Here is a 17,725-nt window from a genome sequence, read left to right as displayed (position 1 = left end):
GAATGCTGGCTATTTTTGCATTCTTGTCCATGATATGGGGTAAAAGGAAGATTTTTTTTAAAGGTGGAAGTTGCAGAGGGGCAGGTTTTCCATTTCCTTTAAAGGATCATTAACACCAACAAATGAAAGTGTTCTAAAGTAATGGAAATATGATATACTGTTGCTTGCACTAATAAAATGGGTGTGTTTTCTTCAGAAAGACTATTATAGTTTATATACACACTAGCTTTTGTATAGCCAAGGGGGCAGCCACTTAAGCTAAGAAAAAGGAGAAAAGGCACAGGTTACAAAGCAGACCACAGATAAGCCATGTAGTGTACAATGGGATTCTTCAGAACTTATCTGTTATCTATTATATACAGTATCCTGTGCTTAAATGGCTGTTCCCATGGCTACACAGCACCTTATTTATATAAACTATAGTAGTCTTTCTGAAGCAAACATACTGTTTTTACCAGTAATTTTCATTACTTTAAAGGCTTTCATTGTAAATATAATATCCAGTTATAATCTCCAGATATAAACAGCAAAACTGTAGGACACACGTGGGTCTTCAATGACAGTGTTTTGGTGTTTACTCGTATCATTTGGGTTGAAGTCTCTACCTTGCTGTACTCAAGTCCAAATACACACATGCTCACATCTATATATAGATACATAGATAAAGTATTTACAATACCAAAAACCACACCACTGTATTGAAGCTTTTTTATACAGTTCTAGTCACTTAAAATATGTTATAGAGAAGGCTTTTTACATTTATTTATGCATAACTATTATCATGGTATGGAACCCGTTATCCAGAATGTCTGGGGTATTACAGCCAATGGATCTTTCCTTAATTTGGATCTTCAGACCTTAGTCTACTAGAAAATCATGTAAACATTAAATAAACCCAATAGGCTGGTTTTGCTTCCAATAAGCATTAGCTAGGAACTGTTTGTAATTACATAGAAAAGGGTAATAATTTTTTAAAATTTGGATTATTCTGATAAAATCGAGTCTATTGGAGATGGCCTTTCCATAAATCATAGCTTTCTGGATAATGGGTTTCTGGATAACGGATCCCATACCTGTATTATTATTAATAAACAGAAGCATCTGTGTTCCAGTTAACTGCTGAATATATATATTTATACACGTACAGTATTTATGAGTTTGTGCAACAATCAGCAGAACTGATCAGATCAGTTCTCTCTCTCTAAATATATCTTTATAATTGAGGTTCATTAAACAGATTAAATAGGGAAGTCTATGTTGTAAAAAAGGAACTTAAAAATTAAATAAGTCATGTATTTATGCTATGGTGCTATGGTCTGTTACACACATTTTTGCAGCTCTGCAAAGATTAAGACAGGAACCTCTAGACTAGCAGTAGTTTGTAAAATAAATTGTCTTAGTTGCTGGGTATTTTATTTATTCACTTCTGTATTCTTGACAGTTGAAGACAATGTTTCTCCTGGATTTCTCTCTTTACCTTACATATATTAAATGAGTGAAATGATGCATATAATAATCAGAGTTTAACAAAATTTCCCCTTTTTTATTTCTTGTATGGGATTTGAAAGGATTTATCAACGGTGAAAGTGAATCTTCAAACTTTCTTATACAATGTAACTGTTTCTAAAATCCCATAGAAGTGAATAAAGGAAAGTGAAAATAGTCACACTTCATTGAACCTGGGGCCTATTAACTTTGGGAAGCCTGTGATATAAATATTTAGAAGGATTATATAAAGGTGATGTGTTTTCAGCACACAAGGAAATTGACTCTGCTGTGTAAGCTTTTCAGAAGTACATTAAAACTGTACTTTCCACAAAGCTGCATTACCATTTACTTAGTTCGAGTGAAGGAATAGAAGAAGAAAAACTTCGAATTTCGAATGTTTTTTTTTGGCTACTTCGACCATCGAATGGGCTACTTCGACCTTCGACTACGACTTTGAATCGAACGATTCAAACTAAAAACCATTCGATAGTCTAAGTACTGTCTCTTTAAGAATAAACTTTGACCTCCTAGTTCGCCACCTAAAAGCTACCGAAGTCAATGTTAGCCTATGGGGAAGGTCCCCATAGGCTTTCGAAGCTTTTTCGAAGCTTTTTTGGGTCGAAGAAAAATCGTTCGATGGATTTGAACAATTCGAAGGATTTATCTTCTGATCGAACGATTTTTCGTTCGATCGAACGAATAGCGCTAAATCCTTCGACTTCGATATTCGAAGTCGAAGGATTTAACTACGACAGTCGAATTAACCCTCGATATTCGACCTTAAGCAAATTTGCCCCTACATGTATGGGATCTATTATCCTAAACAAAATAACTGGCTTGTAAAATTGGCAAAAAATGCAATCAACTGTTATTATTAGGAACGCTCCTAGCAGAAGAACTGTTCTGCAATATATCAATATATATCACGTGAAACATGAATTATTACTGACATTTTCAAACTTATAGATAGTCTTCATTGATTCATGTAGGGAAGTTCAGTATGAAACCCATCTGTAACCAGCTGCCATTTTGTTAAGGCCGAAATGTTATTCTGTATAAATGCTATAGCCTAGATAACCAGAATAGGATAAAAGACAACAAAATATTTATATCCAGTAATTTTTTACAAATTTTTAATAAACTATATTGGCCTTAACTATTCTGCCTCATTAATCTGCAAATGTTTACTTATTTGGATGTAGTGGTATGTAGTGTAGTTTCTACTCTGATTTTCAATAATTGCATATGAATGCTAATAAAACAATACATCCAAAGGCCAAAGCATATATAATATGGTAGAGAACTTTCTTGCCTTTTCCTCTGCAAGGAAAGCCATAGACAGATATTGGGGCATATTTATTATGCTGTGTAAAATGAAATTAGCTGAAAAAAATGACGTAAAAACGGTGTAAATTATATGTCGAATTTATCAAGGTGTGTGTAATTATTGCGTCATGCGAACTTCAGATTTGCCACGTGTACAAATTTTACGCCATTTTTTTTAACGGTGAAGCAAGGCGATGTGTGGTGTATTATCCCACTGCCTTTTTTTTACACAGCATAATAACTATGCCCTATAGTGTAAGTATACTGTTCTTTTAAGAAGAGGCAGGAAAGACTCTCTGCAATAATGTAGAGAAATAAAACTAAAAGACACAAGGGCCACATTAGGAAGTTTCCCGGCTGATTACAGATTCCAAATGATGCTAGGGAAATGTCATGTAAGAGCAAAGAGTGAAAGTGGAGAGATTGTTAAACAAAATTTTTGTGGTCAAAATAAAAGAAATATATGTAACTGTGAATGTTGCAAGCGGTGTATGTGCAGTATTTCATAACATTGAAAGGGAGAAAATATGAAAGCCAAACCATAGGCAGAGATGTGTGGTATATAAATGTCAATAATAAGTGTTTAGCAATAGCAGGGACATGGTGCCATTGCTTTGTAGTATGGAAACATGACAGCACCTCTATAATCTCAGGCCACTGCTAGAAATTGTAATGGAGAGTTTTAAGTGACTATGCTACTGTTTTTCTGCATGTTGATGGTAATAATTTAGTAGTATTCAGTAGGTACAAAGAGTATAAATCCCACTTTGTAAATCATTTTTGATTTGGTGTGCTATTGTGCTTGTGGAGATACTCTTTTGGCAAATTCCGGCTTAGGTATTATTGTATTGTTGCCCAATTTAACAATTTAATTTTGATATGCTACTGTTAGGCTTTACACAGCTCATGTGTAGATAAAGGGCTCACAAGCAGCTTCCACAAGTGACAGACTAACCTGAAGATGAGACAGGCAGAAGTTGCAGTGAAAAAAAGGCCGGTAAGTCCTGGCAAAGAACAAAAGGGAGAGGCAGGCCGTGGTCAGACAAATCCAGATCGAGGGCAGGTATCTCAGGTTCGTAGTGAGGGTCAGGCGAAGGTCAGGTGCAGGCATAGCAGAGATAGCCAGGTCAAAAACAGGAGATCAGAATACAACAGCGCTGGGTCTCTTGGAACAGCGATAATAACTTAGCAAATGGTCAGTGGGCATCCAAATATAGTCCCCACATCAATACGCATGCACAGCAACGCATGACTGTTGGCTCACGGGAGCACACCAATCTGCATGCCAAATCGCCAGGTAGATAAGTAGTCTTACAGCTACCAATAAATGATCACAGGAATAAAATGAATATCTGATCCAGTTCCAATGACTTTTATCAACCAATCATCATAAAGTTGCATAGGCAGGTGTCCAGATTCTATCGGGTGTACTATAAACCTATGTATAGCAGCCATATCTTTATTACTGCTCTTGGTGGTATAAGACCATGAACATGATTAGCATAATGCACTTGATCCCATCCCATCTAACCACCTATGGAGTTAAGTCTCTACATGTAGTGTTTTTATTTTGACCCTTTTTTTCTTAAAAATAATTACAGGTACAGTTTGCTGCAGTTTTAGTAACCTGTGGTATCCCAGCAGCCCCTGCACTTCATATTGCTTAACATTTATGTGACTTTAAATTAACATTCAGATCCCAGAGCCCTTCTGATGTCATCCCTAGTAGTTTCTACATGTGAAGTTCCCTTTATTCAGTAAGAAAATCAGTAGGATTATTCAAACAACATCTGTATTATGCAAATCTAGATTCCTAGTTAAGGGAATTAAAACTCCCTGTTAAAACTTTTCAGTTATTGACTTCCCACCCTGAGCAGAAGTATTAATACAGCGGAATGCAGATGTACGGCACTGAATGTTTAAGCAGAAGTTTACATTTGCAAACAACCTTGCATCATCCTAGTCATCTATAAAGGGCAGGGGTTTTCCCACCCTTGGTAAAGAAATATCATGATGTAATTAGTATTTGAAATCTGTTCTAAAATATTCCTCAGGAGAAATACTAGTTTTACAAAAATACAGGAGGTATGAAACCATACTTATTATAGCAAATTAATTTATTGACATTCTTCTTGACATTCATATCAAGATATCAATACCAATGAAAACATTCAGTAAACTGGCCACACACATAGACCAAATAAGCTGTCCAGTTTGACCATTTGTGATGGTACTGGCATAAGTACTGTATTTTGAATGACCACTATAATGTGACCCCATTGTTTTAATAGAATAACAGATTGGTTATAGAACCCCAATACAAATATATGTGTTATCAGTCAGTACTGAGCAGGGTTCATCATCTGCAGTGATATATATTACTGCATTTCTGCTGTGCACAATGTACAGCCCAGTTATTCTCAATCTGCGGGCCAATAAGATATCCTGAATATCCGTCCGATAGTGTCCATCTAAAAAAAACATTAATCATTGAACCCTGGGCCAATTAACTTTGCAAAGCCTGTGATATTTAGAGGGATTATATAAAGGTGGTGATTTTTAAGCACATCAATTTAGCAGCTACGGAGTGCAAATTAATAGCTCGATTCTGCCCCCCCTCAAAATATTCTAACCTCCCCCCTAAACTTTGGGAACAAGACATTTTCATAAATATGTAGTGGAACTATTTATTTGCCTGGGCCCTCATATTTTTGTGTCCATTTTTTAACCATTTTCATTAAAAATTTTCCAACTAGTATTAGACTAATCATTTCTTATTGGTTGCTGTTAATTTATATTGGTGCAGTAAGTTGTGTGTTTTTGAAGGTTTTTTCCCTATTTTGCTCTATTTTGGGTGGGTTAATTTTCTAATGCTAATATTCTTCTAATTTACAGTCCAGGGCGCATCATCACCATTTAATATTTTTCTGAAACAGGTCACCCAATATTGCAAGCAATATGACACAGCCCTGGCTTTTGCTACAATAAAGATGGATTGTGATAAGGATAAACAAAAGATGGGTTATTATAAATGAGAAGGATGATTTTAGTAAATAAATTAGTAAAGACAGAAGTAAGGAAAAAAAAGTTAAGAAAGTAAGTAAGAAGTACAGTAAGTAAAAAAATCATTTTTACAAAGTGCAAAGCAGTTACTTGTGTGTGTCCTCTCTATGGGGCAAATTTACTAAAGGGCGAAATGACTAATGCTTGTAAAAATTCGCCAGCGTGGCGTCATTTCGGTACTGCGCTGATTTGCTAACGGCCGCAGGCGTAACTTCGCTAGCGAAAGAGACTGACGCTGGTGCTCATTCGCACTCAATTGCCAGGCGAAGTTGCGCTCTGGCGAAGGGACGTAACTGCACAAATTCACTAAGATGCGGATTTTACTGAATGTTACCTCTTGCGCCAGACTTGCCTTCGCCACCTCAGAGCAGGCAAAGTGCAATAGAGTAGATAGGACTTCACAAAAAACGCTGGCGTCTTTTCCTTTTTTCAGGGTGATAGGCTGCAAAAGAGTGTATATTTTTTTTTGGGTAACCAGCTTCCCCCCTACATTTCCTAACATATGGCACATGAACTATACACTGGGCTCATGTATAGGGCATTATAACAACACTATATTATTTTATTAAGCTTCCCTGGGCTTGTGTAATGTAATGTATTTGCTGCAACATATACGTCCATTCAACTTTAAGTTCCCGTGGTATGCAAATTAGCCAACGCTAGCGCAACTTCGCTCTGCTTGACGAATTAATGCTAGCGAAACTTCGCCAGCATTCGGCGCCCTGGACACAACTTCACATGTTAGTGAATTAGCACTGTCTGAGTAATTTTTTGCCTGGCGAAGTGTTGCGCTGCCGGCGAAGCCGTCGCTGGCGAATTTTCGCCGCTTAGTTAATTTGTTCCAGTGTTCTTCTGCTTTGAAACCCATAGAAACAGCAAAACAGAACTAGAAAACAATGCAGTGATTAAAACTATTCTCAATAAGAATGACCTTTATTGCTTATTACTCACACTAAGAATTTCCTATGAAAATAATGTTAGAGTTAGATGCTGGTTCATATGGGGAATTCTGCATAGGAAACAAGAACACATACTCATTAGTGTACTTTCCATTAGCAGGAAGCAAAGCTGCTTAAGCTAATGTTCAAAAGCATGAAGTGCTGTTTACCAACAAATGGTTCCAAATGAACATGAGTTCATATAGGTGTCTGCAGACTGTGACTTGTAATTAAGGTTGGTTGTTATTTATGGGGTTTTTTTCATTTTTTTTTTTTTTTGTGGTCACATAATTATCTGTGTGCCCCCAAAGTTGATGTGTCAGTACATTAAATCAGGTCCACCGTTCACCTAATTGGCATAGCTGGGCCATGGAGCTCCCAGGGAAGTTACAAAATTATAGAGGTGGCAGACCCTTGGTTGCTGAAGGGCTCTGGAGGTATAACTGGGCACTAAATTATAAGGAGTACAGGTATGCAACCTGTTATCCAGAATGACCTGAACCTGGGGTTTTTCCAGATAACAGATTTTTCTGTAATTTGGATCTTCATATTTTAAGTCTACCAGAAAATTATATAAATATTAAATAAACCCTATAAGTTGGTTTTGCATCCAATAAGGATTAATTACTGTATGTCTTTGTTTGGCTTAAGTACAGGTACTGTTTTAATATTACAGAGAAAAATGAAATCATTTTAATCAAATAATCAAAACTTTTTAAAATGATTTCCTTTTTCTTTGTAATAATAAAACAGTGCTTTGTACTTGATCCAAACTAAGATATAATTAATCCTTATTGGAAGCAAAACCATCCTATCGGGTTTAATTGATGTTGAAGTGATTTTCTAGTAGATTTAGGGGAAGATTAATCAAGGGGCGAATTTAGAGTTCATGGGAGTTTGTAAAAGCTCCCATGAACTCCCATGAATTTGTCAAACTCGGGCGAATGGGATCAACCCGCAAACTCTAATCAATTTGTCAAGTTTAAGGTGGCTAATAGTCAAATTGTTGTAAAGCAAGCAAGTTGCATCTGGTCATTTGCCTCCCGTGGATATATTGGTCATCACTGACAGCGGGTAAAAGTTTGGTGCATGATATAGCTTTTTTACAAAATTGCTCCAAAAAATCATGACCAATTTTTTTTTTTGTTGGATACAAGTATACAATCACTATGAAAACGGCTATCTCTGTTTTTGGCTTTACTCTTTGAAATGTAATAAATTGAAATCTTAAATAAATTGATATATTGCCACATAAAACCTGTTGGAATGCCAAATAAGTCAGTGGGAAGTGTATTTTCAACATTCAAGCAGATTTGTTTTTCAAGTGTTTTTTCCAGGCATTTTTTCCCATAATCGTACCCTTGAACAAAACAGGATTAAGATTAACTCACTTCAGAGTTTAAATACAAAAACCGCAATGTGCTTTATTGTGTTTTTTTTTTAGATTTTTCATTTGAAATTCAGATTGTAAAAAATCACCCTATTAAACTGAGTTATACATGTTTAATTAAGAATAATATGTATCATAACTATACTGGTTTCCTCTTTTCCTAGATTCATAATTATGTTGGACAAGTCAAGATTATAGTGCAGCTGATCACTAATAGCAAAGACATCCGATTGCATGCTCATAGTCTAGTTGGTAAAAACTGCGAAGATGGCATATGTCTTCTAACTGTAGGACCTAAAGATACAGTTGTTGGGTGAGTATATTACTGTACAGCTCAACATAGTCTACGATAACCAAGAATTGTTACAACCATGAGAAGAAATGAATGGGTTAAGGAGACACCCTTAGAATCAGGAAGGAACTGAAAACCTCAGTGTTCAGGTTTTTCAGATGTTTCAAACCACAGCGTGGTTCATACTTACTGTATATGCTTCAGGCACTTATCTTATTTTGGGTAAATGCCACTCGTGAGTTATAAATGATTATGTGCAAATACTATATAACAAGATTGCCAGAGTAGCAGCATTTTTTATCTAATGTAGGTAAAAATACATTCAAATTACCACTAATGTTGTTCATAAAAAAGTATTAATAATGTTCAAGAATATTGGCACCCCAGTGACATCAATGTTATCTGACTTTGCATTTGTTGACTCCACTGGGACTTAGTTAAGTGGAACATCCAGCAGTGCTCCGTAAGCACTAATAAAATGTATGTTTAACTGTATGTTTAGCTGCAAGTATATACATAAATAGGAATGTATTAAAATAATAGAGCTCATTGTCAATCCTTGATCCAAAAGATGAAGCTATCCTGAAATATGGTCACCCCCTATAGTCCATGAAAACTAATTTTTTAAATTGTTTTAAAAGTAGCATGTATGTTAAAAGGAGCATGTTCGTCAGCCTCGGCTTCTTCCAGATACTCTTCTTGCCATTTTTTACGGGGGTTTCAGGCTCCAAATGTGCATGCGCCGTATATGGACATGTCGGCGCTTGTTTATCGAAGAAGCCGAGGCTGACGAGCATGGCGCCCCTGTGCTCCACTCGGAGTTGTATGTGGGAAAAATTAAACAACAGTTACACAAACGTATGGCTCAGCACATAGCATTCTGCTAGAGAACCATGATTTACTATGTATCTGTATCCTTTTAATCAAAAATGGCCAGATAATATTCTTCAATCATGTTTTGAAATAGTATAAACAAATTTCCAGCCGTTCACTTGTACAGTATTCTATTTTAAATTTATATTTTGTAGGAACAAAAGTCACGTATTAATGGCCCTTCCCCTTTAAAGGAGAACTAAATCTTAACTAAAGAAGTATGCTAGAAATGTTGGATATTATGTTTTGGGCTTGTGTGCCAACCCAAGGTTACCAGAGCCCTTTAGCAGGGAAGATCTCTGCCTCCAAATATCTGCTAGTAGCTCCCCATCTTCTTTTCTGCTGATTCGCTGCACGTTCGCTGTACTGCTGTCACTTAGTGAGCTTAGGGATCAACACTGATATACACTACACATAGAATATAAATGTCACAATATAAGGCTGATTCGTAATTATTACAGATAATTACTACATGGCACAGAAATCAGGGCAACTAGCATTAGAATTTAATAATCGGCCCTGTAGCATCAACTTATATCACAGGTCAACTTAATTTCCTTCATGACCCCTAAGCTTAGCTTTTCAACAGCTGCTCAGAGCCCACTGAGCATGTGAGTGTCGCAAACACTTTCCAAGGTAACCCCTCGTGACAAGCTTGAAGTCCTGGATCATTTCTGCTATTGAGAAGCTGAAACTTAAGGCTGGTGCAATAAGTTCATTATGTAAAATATGGCATTTTAAGCCATATTCATTTTTAGAGTTTAGTTCTCCTTTAACTGAAAATGTTTGTAGAAATAAGTGGTAGATTTCTTCATGTAGTTGTATATGTAAGAGTGTATATATAGACACTGAAATATTAAATACATATTTAAAGTGCACCTGTCAAACAGACACAAAAGCTGTATAATAAAAGTCCTTTTCAAATATTTTTTTTTATTAAAAGCATTCATAGCTGTTGTAAGCTCATTAAAAAATCTCAGCTGTCAATCAAATATTGTCTGCCCCTCCTCTATGCTTTAGGCATAGAGGCAGGGCAGACAATTACTTTAACTTTCCATTCAGCACTTCCTAGATGTCACTACTCTCCCCACATTCCCCAGTTTAATTGTGCAGCCAGGGCATGGGGATGGACATCGGGTCCCCCATTCTGGTGCACAAACAAGATTCTGAGATGATGCAAGGCTTGTCTTAATAACAGTGTCCACAAAATGGCTCCTGTCTGCTTGCTATAATTATGAATTCCCAGACTGAAGGAAACAAGATTCAAATAATTTATACAGTGTAATTAAAGTTAATTTTGCTTGACTAATTTGATAAAATATGATTTTGAATAATTTTTTGTGTGACGGGTCCCCTTTAATACAAGTAAAGAAAAAGAGACTTAGATACATACAATATGCTCAGTTTCTCAGTATATGATTGCCTTTTAGGTTTCCTAACCTGGGAATTCTTCATGTTACAAAGAAGAAAGTGATTGAAGTTCTAGAGGCCCGCATGACTGATGCCTTCAAAAAGGGACATAATGCTGCATTATTAATACACCCAGAGCTCAACTATACATATTCTGAAGACAGGCAATTAAACGGTGAGAGAATCCAGCAGAATAATAGCTTTTGCATATAGTTCTATCATTGTATCACCAATGCACAGCAATGCCTAACTTAATCAGGGAAGAACAGCTATGTAGGACAATTGTGTGCCTCAAAGGGATATTTATAGTCCCCAATCTCCACATGCAGACTAATGAAATAATTTTATTATCATCTGGAACTAAACCTGTTGCTTTTTTAATAACTGCTACTACATAAAAAAGTAGAAGCACACTAACCAGGGAAGGCTTTAGTGTAAACAGTGGCAAGTGCATTGGTCACTCCTTGACAATTAAAAAAATAGTTAACAGATACTATAAGGACAGTGCTCTTACTGAAAAAAATACGTGTTACTGTAGTTTGTGTGTACTTTGTAATTTTCCGTTATACAGAAAGATACTTTCCCTTGTGGCCCTGGCATTGTCCTCTAAGGTTACAGCCTCTAGGTACATGTATATTATTTTGGTTTTTATTTTGTACCTAGCTTCTGTTTAAATGTATTATTGTTTTAGTTTGCTGCCAGATTTTAGCCTTGTATATGGCGAATGATCAGTTGTCGAAATCTTCCGACCTGCCAGTAACCACCCAGATTAAATAAAGTAGTAAAAGAACAAATCAGACAATTTTCTGTTCATGACAGCAATTGTACAAAAGTTATGTCTGACAAATAGTTGTCACAGTAGTGGCCATTAATATCGTCAGGCAATACATACAGAGAAATTTTCGTTAACCAACAGAAATCTTCTAACCTGTCCAATCGACTAAACGACCAATCGCTATAGTACGAAAAAGTTCCGGACAATCCACCCATGGTCCAAAAATTGAACAAACCTTCGATTTGTACAACTTTATCTTTGCGTCTATGGCTAAAAAGCATTGTTGTGGTTTTCATTATCTTTCAGTTTGGGCTGCCATATTCCTTCTTATCATTTCCTTAGCCTTTTGTTCCTCTAAGGTAAATGACAGACGTGGCATCTTGTCATTGTGGCAAAATGTCCAACAATTTCCATCAATTGCAGGTAGTGAGAATCAGTGCTAATAAAACATGTAAGTCATGTAATTTCATGCATTTTTGTATAATTAATTGATTTAAAGGAGAAGGAAAGCTACCGAAGCACACTATTTTGCAGAATGCTTTACCATACCTGAGTAAACTGCTCTAGAAGCTCTCTCTGTTTGTTTAGAATAGCAGCTGCCATATTATCTTGTTATATCAGTTCCTGCCTGAGTCTCTCCCTGCTCACCTATAGCTCTGGGCTCAGATTACAGCAGGGAGGGGAGGGAAGGGGAGAGGAGCAAACTGAGCATGCTCAAGACCTTGCCCTGGAGGTTTATGCTGAATACAGGAAATCTGATACAGAAGCCCATGTGTACACAATAGAAGAACAGAAATTCAGTGTTTCTTTTGACAGAGGACTGAGAGCAGCATTACTTTGTTGATTTACTGGTGTATTTATTTACCTTTCTGATAAAGCTTACTTGCTTTTTGGCCTTTCCATCTCCTTTAACTGTTTTACAAATGCCATGTCTGCCATTGCCCTAAGATAAAGCCAATGGTAGACATGACCTAGGGGCAGATTTATCAAAAGTCGAAGTGAATTTCCGAATTAAAAAACTTTGAATTTCAAAGTAATTTTTGGGTACTTCGACCATCGAATAGGCCAAATTTGACTTTGATTTGAATTGAAAATACTTAGAATATTCGACCATTTGAAAATCGAAGTACTGTCTCTTTAAAACACTTCGACTTCGACACTTCGCCACCTTAAACCTGGCGAATTACTATGTTAGCCTATGGGGACCTCCTAGAACTTAGAACCAGTATTTGGCTAAGTTTTGAGAAGTCAAAGGATTTTTTTGTTAAAAATCCTTCGACTTAGAATGTTGGACTACCCTATTCGATGGTCGCATTTCGAAGTTTTTTTCACTTCGAAATTCGACCCTTGATAAATCTGCCCCCTAGTGTACAGGTTGTGATGTGAGATGTCACTCAGGGGCATGGCCAGTAAAAGGGGATTTGTAGCAGGGATGGAGGATAGTAATTTCTCTGCAATAAGCACATATCTCCATTAAAAGGTGTGAAGGTATAATGCTGTTTAATTTATATATAATGCATTTACCCTGTTTTGCATGTTATTCTTACGTCAAATATTTATTACTATACCTTTGACCTCCATACAGGCTGAGGAACTTTTGTTAAATTCTAAAATCTAAATTTTAGCTGTGGTAAAAATACTTGTTGTAATAGTTTAGCAGTGTCACAAATGTACATAATCATACCATTATTACATAATACCAAGTAGTCTGTAATGCTATTTATGTAGGGAGCACCAATATTTTATGGAGTAGCTGTTACAAATGAAGGTCAAAGCATAAAACCTCTTTTATATAAACATCTCATACTGTGTATTGTCTTTTCAGTGTGTGTGGTGTTAGTTATATTAGACCCAAAGTAAACACATGATGTATACATATATCCGTTTCAGAGCGAGAAAAGGAAATCATAAGACAAGCAGCAACACAGCAGTCCAAGGATATTGACCTGAGTGTGGTACGACTTATGTTCACTGCTTTCCTGCTTGATAGTGAAGGTCGATTTTCTAGAGCACTTGAGCCTGTGATATCTGTTCCCATCTTTGATAGCAGTAAGTATTTTATGGGAAAGGAATTGTATATTTGTATTTCAAGAGTTTTATCTACTCCGCTCTATATTAAAATAACAGATTGCTCTGTATTGTACCATCTAATATAGGTAAAGAAAATACATTTTTAATTCACATTAGCACTTTTTACTCTCATATTTGTGGCTGTATGTCACTCACCCTCTTAGATTGCAAGCTCTACAGGGACTGGAAGTCCTTCTTGCTATGTCTTCTAGCACATGGCACATAATCTTTGTAACTGTATATTTATATTTATTTATTGCAATGTTTGTTTTCCCTGTATGTAACAAAGATTGCTGATTCCAGCGTATCTTTTCAAGTCCGTACTGCTGTAAATTCCAAGGAGTCTGTGTCACATTTATTCAAGATTTATTGTATAAAAGAATAAACAGCTTCCAGGCAGTATTTTCAAACTGCAAGTGTTCTTTTTATTAGCAGTGTAAACACTACGGGGCACATTTACTTAGCTCGAGTGAAGGATTAGAATGAAAAATACTTTGATTTTTCAAAGTTTTGTATTAGATCTGTTATTCAGAATGCTTGGGATTTGGGGTTTTCTGGATAACAGATCTTTCCATAATTTGGATCTTCATACCTTAAGTCTAGTAGAAAAATATTTTAAACATTAAATAACTAATAAGTAATAGGCTAGTTTTGCTTCTAATAATAATTAATTATATATTAGTCTTGATCAAGTACAAGGCACTGTTTTATTATTAGAGAGATTTTAAAAAATGTGGATTATTTGGATAAAAAGGGGTCTATAGGAAACAGTCTTCCCATAATTTGGCGCATTCTGGTTATTGCTGTATACATATAAACATTTTAGTTTGAGACATTTCTTAAGAAGCAGTCTAGTTCTGTGTGATCGGTGTATTTGCCATTGTTTGGTTTTTCATGTACATGCATGAAAGTACAGCTGGTTTTCAGATAACGGATCCCATACCTGTATATATAGTATGCAGACAGTAGTCAGTGAATCTACATGTAAAGTCAGGTATGGGAATTATAGGAATTTATATGATACGCATATTGAGGCAAATTTACTAAAGTGGCTAACGCTAGTGAAAATTCGCCAGCGTGATGTCATTTTGCCACTTCGCCAATTTACAGTGTCCCTGGCGGAAATTCGCTAGCGAAGTAGATAGACTAGCGCAACTTCGCACCCTAATGCCTGGCGAAGTTGCACCCTGGCGAAGGGCGAAACTACGCAAATTTACTACGATTTTTTTTTTCTGAACGTTACCTCTTTTGCCAGAGTTTACTTCGCCAGGTCAGACCAGGCCAAGTGCAATAGAGTAGATAGGAGTTTGAAAAAGTCCCCAAAAAATGCTGGCGTTTTTTACTTTTTAAAGGGTGATAGGCTGAAAAAGATCGAAATTTTTTTTTTAGGGTGCCCATCTTCCCTCATACATTTGATAACATATGGCACCTAAACTATACTGTGGGCACACGTGTAGGGCATTAGAACACCTCTATATAATTTTATTAAGTTTCCCTGGCCTTGTGTAGTGTTATTTATTTGCTGCAGCATACACGTCTATTCAAACTTCTATTTGGTGCTGTATGCTAGCGCAACTTCACAAATGATCGGTAACTTGTGCACAACTTTGGATCTTTGTGAATTTGCACAGCCCTGGCGAATATACGCCTGGCGAAGTGCCGCGAAGGCAGTGCTGGCGCAAATTCGGAGGTAAGTAAATTTGCCCCAATTTGTCTCAACAGCTTTTTTTCTACATTTAGGACTATGTGTTGAAAATATATAGTAATGCTTTGTGATCAGCTCCTTTTGTTTGTTTCCATTCTGATCAGGTGCTTTATCAGTAACCAATCTTACAAGAAAATTGATTCCTATAAATGTTACTTCCTCATAAGGTGGTTAAATATAAAATGTCACAGGAGTTTAATTATGTAATGGCCTAGGAAATCTAAGTGTAGCCAGTAATCCTGGCCATTAAAAGGGTTGATGTTTTATAAGTAAGCAGTTTTGATATATCACTTTCCTGTTGCCTTTTTAGAAGCCCCCAATGCATCCAACCTGAAAATTGTGCGAATGGACAGGACTGCAGGCTGTGTGACAGGTGGGGAAGAAGTATACCTCCTGTGTGATAAAGTGCAAAAAGGTATGTGAATTTTCTGGAAGAAAATTATTTTGCTAATACTTCTCTAAAAGCACTTTTTATATTTTTTAGCAAAAGAAAGCATAACTCCTTTTCACATCTCATTCACTACTCTTTCTAAGGAAAATGTTCTGTACTGTAATGCAGTTATGACAGCTTGATGTACTTTTCACAATATGTCCTGCTGTCCTATTTCCTGTCAATTTGGCCAGGACCAACTTTGCATCTTTTTCTCTATATTATTGTTTATATGAATATGTAGATCCTGCTGAAATTATTGCACAATAGTGTGTCTCCTGTTTTTTAATAAGCTAGGTATTGTGACATCTGAAATACAACTGCATATGCAAAATATATAGTTAAAGGTTTGGGGGAAAGCTGAACTATGATTTAATTGTAGGAATATAACAACTCCCAACCATAGTCTAGAAGGTTTGTACTGAAAACCCTAATACTGAAAGATATACAATCGCTAAAATACCAAATTAGCTACAAATTATGGTCTCAAAGTAACTTAGAAGTAAAGCGTATACAAAACAGCTTTTGCAAGACAACACTGGCAGCCGTCCAGAAGCCTCACTGATGATTTACATTACTTCAGATGCTTTGACAGGGGAACGTTTGAACTTGAAAAACCTCATATTAAGCATCAGAGATGGCGTAATACATGCAGGACCGGCAAAGCATGTGTGTGGGTGGTCTTGATTTAGCTTGTCCCCTTTTACGTGCAATGTGTGTCACTTGCGTCTTTTGCTTAATTATGTTTGTAAGTGTACTGGAAAATGTGCTCTAGATTGGTTTGGTTCAGCTTATAAATATTGTGCTTACTTCCTCACCACAAGCAAAGTACAAGATTTAAAAGCTTGGTTTGGCAAAACTGCTACTCCTTGTGTTAAAGGTTATCATATGTTCTGTAGAAATTTTTGTACTAATGCTAACCCATATTTGCATGGGACCAAGTGGTGTTATGAGTATATTGTCTTTTCTAGATTGGTATCATCACCCTGATCATCATGGTGTAAACATAGACTAACAGATAAGAACACCTGGTCAAAGCCTGTATATAAGAAAATGATGCAGAAAAGAATTTGGGATAGCTGATAGAGCAGGGCAAGATTTCAGTGGCAACACTTTGCATGAGTGTTTGCCCTGTTGCTCTTTCAGCTATTGTTACACGTGCTAATCACAGTTTAGAAACCATTGGTCTAGCAGAATGAAGTGAGTAATGTATATGGAAGATAGAAAAATAAAAACAAAATGCTGTAGAAGGGTTAGCTTCTCTGGCATTTCTTATGCAACCTGCAGCTTTATGTGAATGCCAGGAGAATTAGAAGTAGAGATCCACTCGTTTGGCGATCTCGCCAAATAAGCGGATCTCTCCCCGATATGCCCACATTAAAGTGGGCGATATCGGGATGATCTGATTGTGGGCCCTAACGATCATAATGGAACCGATACGGGCAGTCTGATCGCATCTGCGCATAGATGCAGCCGCGATCTGACTGGATTTTTTAACCTGCCGATAAAGATATCTCGATCGTGGGGAAGGCCGTCTGATGGCCGCCCACACAGGCCAATAATCTGCCACCTCTGTCTGTCGGCAGCTTTTATCGCCCGTGTATGGGGGCCTTAAAATATGAGCTGTTCTATAATAATGTTATTCTGTTAATACAGGTATTCAAAAAATTGCTAACCAAGGGAGGGAATCTACATTTTCTCTGTATTAATAAAACAGTACCATATACTTAATCCTAAATAAGATGCATAAATTCATACTGGCGGCAAAACAATCCCATTGGGTTTATTTAACATATCAGTATTTTTTGTCAGACTTATGGTAAATTACAGTAAAACTCCTTACTCAGAAAACTGCTTGGCCCCAATCATTCCTGATGACAGATCCTATACTGCACCTGTATTGCTTTTCTAGTTGTTCAATTTCTATTCAATAATCACTGCATAACCTGAAACAATTGATGTCTA

The 17,725-nt window shown here is 36.5% G+C and overlaps 1 protein-coding gene across 1 annotated transcript in view; it reads left to right on the top strand.

The window, feature by feature from the left end:
- nfkb1.S (nuclear factor of kappa light polypeptide gene enhancer in B-cells 1 S homeolog) overlaps positions 1–17,725 on the top strand; it is a 65,834-nt gene that overhangs the window by 21,073 nt on the left and 27,036 nt on the right. The window contains exons 6-9 of the mRNA XM_018243391.2: positions 8,370–8,518; positions 10,801–10,955; positions 13,446–13,604; positions 15,641–15,745. Coding sequence (XP_018098880.1) covers positions 8,370–8,518; positions 10,801–10,955; positions 13,446–13,604; positions 15,641–15,745 — 568 coding nt within the window. The remainder of the gene's footprint in view (positions 1–8,369; positions 8,519–10,800; positions 10,956–13,445; positions 13,605–15,640; positions 15,746–17,725) is intronic.

This window comes from Xenopus laevis, chromosome 1S (genome assembly GCF_017654675.1).
Source record: "Xenopus laevis strain J_2021 chromosome 1S, Xenopus_laevis_v10.1, whole genome shotgun sequence".
Lineage (NCBI taxonomy): Eukaryota > Metazoa > Chordata > Amphibia > Anura > Pipidae > Xenopus > Xenopus laevis.
Note: the sequence above shows the minus strand (reverse complement) of the source record. Positions and strands in the feature narration are given on the sequence as shown.